Source organism: Otolemur garnettii, unplaced genomic scaffold, assembly GCF_000181295.1.
Source record: "Otolemur garnettii isolate 467f Iridium unplaced genomic scaffold, OtoGar3 scaffold00099, whole genome shotgun sequence".
Lineage (NCBI taxonomy): Eukaryota > Metazoa > Chordata > Mammalia > Primates > Galagidae > Otolemur > Otolemur garnettii.
This window is the reverse complement of record NW_003852494.1, coordinates 3,770,726-3,773,134: the sequence shown is the minus strand read 5'-3', so window position 1 is coordinate 3,773,134 and position 2,409 is coordinate 3,770,726. Positions and strand designations below refer to the sequence as shown.

The following is a 2,409-nucleotide window of genomic DNA, read 5'->3' as shown; positions in this document are numbered from 1 at the left end:
AGACAGAGTCTCAAGCTGTCACCCTGGGTAGAGTGCTGTGGCATCACAGGTCACAGCAACCTCCAACTCTTGGGCTTAAGCAGTTCTCTTGCCTAAACCTCCCAAGTAGCTGGGACTGCAGGTGTGCGCCACAGTGCCTGGTTATTTTGTGATTGTAGTTGTCATTGTTGTTTGGCAGGCTTGGGCTGGATTCGAATTCACTGTGTATGTGGTTGGCACTCTAGCCACTGAGCTACAGGTGCCGAGCCTCATTGGTCACTTTTTAATAGAGGCTCCTAGCGAATACTGGGGATGCCAAGAAAATGTATGTTCATTGTAAGTGATGTCATGTATATATTATATATTATGTATGTACTTTTAGCACCTGTTGTAAATGCAGAAATCAAATGTGACTTGTATTCATCCTGTGTTATTGATATATATTGAGTATTACAATTTTAATACAATTTTTTCCTTTCTTAAAATGTGTATACATATTTTTGGTTTTTTGCTTTGTTAAAATGTGTTTACATGTTTTTGGCACCTCTGTAGTTACATATTTTTTTCATTATAGAAAAAAATGCAGTATTTTACAATAAAACTGGAAATGTCATTAAAATAGCTAAAATTGCTAATTTTTTATATTTTCATTTAGTAAAAATTGGCTTACGTCACCCAGATGCTGTAGTGGAAACTAGCTCTTTATCCAGCGTCACACCTCCCGATGTTTGGTACAAAACATCCATTTCTGAAGAAACTATTGATAATGGCTGGTTGTCAGCATTACAACTTGAGGCAATTACATATGCAGCACAAGTAAGTGGTAACATTTTATAATTGCTTATAATGTTTATCTTTTTATCTTACTTCATATAATTTAGTTGTTACAATACAAAGATAAATTTTTCTTGGATAAAAAATATGTAACTGGCTTGGCCCTTGTGGCTCAAGTAGCTAAGGTGCCAGCCATATACACCTGAGCTGGCAGGTTTGAATTCAGCCCAGGCATGCCAAACAACAGTGATGGCTGCAACTAAAAAATAGCCAGGTATTGTGGTAGGCACCTGTAGTCCCAGCTACTTGGGAGGCAGGGGGCAGGAGAATCGCTTGAGCCCAGGAGTTGGAGGTTGCTATGAGCTGTGATGCCACGGCATTCTACTTAGGGCGATAGCTTGAGGCTCTGTCTCAAAAATAAAAGAATAAAAATATGGGCATTGCCTGTGGCTCAGTGAGTAGGACTCTGGCCTCAACAAAAAAATAGTCAGGCATTGTGGCGAGCACCTGTAGTCCCAGCTACTCAGAAGGCTGAGGCAAGAGAATCATCTAAGCCTAAGAGCTAGAGGTTGCTGTGAGCAGTGTGATGCTGCCACGGCATTCTTTGAGGGTGAGAAAGTGAGACTCTGTCTCAAAAAAAAGAAAAGAAAAAGAAAACCATACAGCAGGAATATGGAGAATGCATTTCCATTGGAAATGGGAAATGTCATAACCTTTTTGGAATTTATTAGGAATATCTATTAAAATTAAAAACACAGAAAAGTTAACAGGACAGTAACGCAAGCCAGTTGCAACCAGTCCTCTGGAGGTAGTTAGACTGGGGTGGAGACTATAGAGACTGAAGTGGCAGGGAAGGAAGAGGACTTGATGTCTCAGCCAGTTTTTCTAAGAACATATGGTTTTGGCTACGGATAATTCATGTGATCTCAATCAGAGAAGCTAATGTAAGGGAATTCTGTCCAATTTCCTTATATTAGAAGATCATGGACAATCTTAAGTATACTATGGATGTTAGAGAACAGAATGCTTTTATGATTTCAAAACAATCATGAGAGATGAGATAATTCCATGTCATCATTGTGTTAGCAGCATGCATTGACTTTTTTAGGGCTGTGTTTTATGTAAACATGAAAGAAAGAGATGATGGAGATGTTACAATTATAAATTTATCCTCCAAGGCAGTAAAAGCATTTCTTGATTATGCCTATACTGTAAAAACAAAAGTAATAGATGATAATGTAGAAATATTCTTCCATTTCTTCTTCCAGTTGTCATCATTTCTTCCATATTTCCTTCCTATCCAGAGCTTGCAGGGATTTTTTAATAAAACGTTAATTGTTGTTGTTGTTATTATTATTTGAGACATAGGCTTACTCTTTTGCCCTGGATAGAGTGCTATGGAGTCATAGCTCACAACAACCTCAGACTCTTGGGCTCAAGATATCCTCTCTTGCCTCAGCCTGCTCAGTAGCTGGGAATATAGGTGCATACTGCAACACCTGGCTTATTTTTCTATTTTAGTAGAGATGGGGTCTCACTCCTGCTCAAGCTGGTCCTGCACTCCTGAGCAATCCACCATTCTTGGCTTCCAGAGTGTTACGATTGCAGGTGTGAGCTACTATGTTGAACCAAAAGTATTGATCTTAAAAAAAAAAA

The 2,409-nt window shown here is 38.9% G+C and overlaps 1 protein-coding gene across 1 annotated transcript in view; it reads left to right on the top strand.

Annotated features, from left to right (window-relative positions):
• Positions 1 to 2,409, top strand: part of LOC111727263 (protein strawberry notch homolog 1) — a 14,139-nt gene that overhangs the window by 2,674 nt on the left and 9,056 nt on the right. The window contains exon 2 of the mRNA XM_023516834.1: positions 635 to 795. Within this exon, the coding sequence (XP_023372602.1) occupies positions 635 to 795 (161 nt within the window). The remainder of the gene's footprint in view (positions 1 to 634; positions 796 to 2,409) is intronic.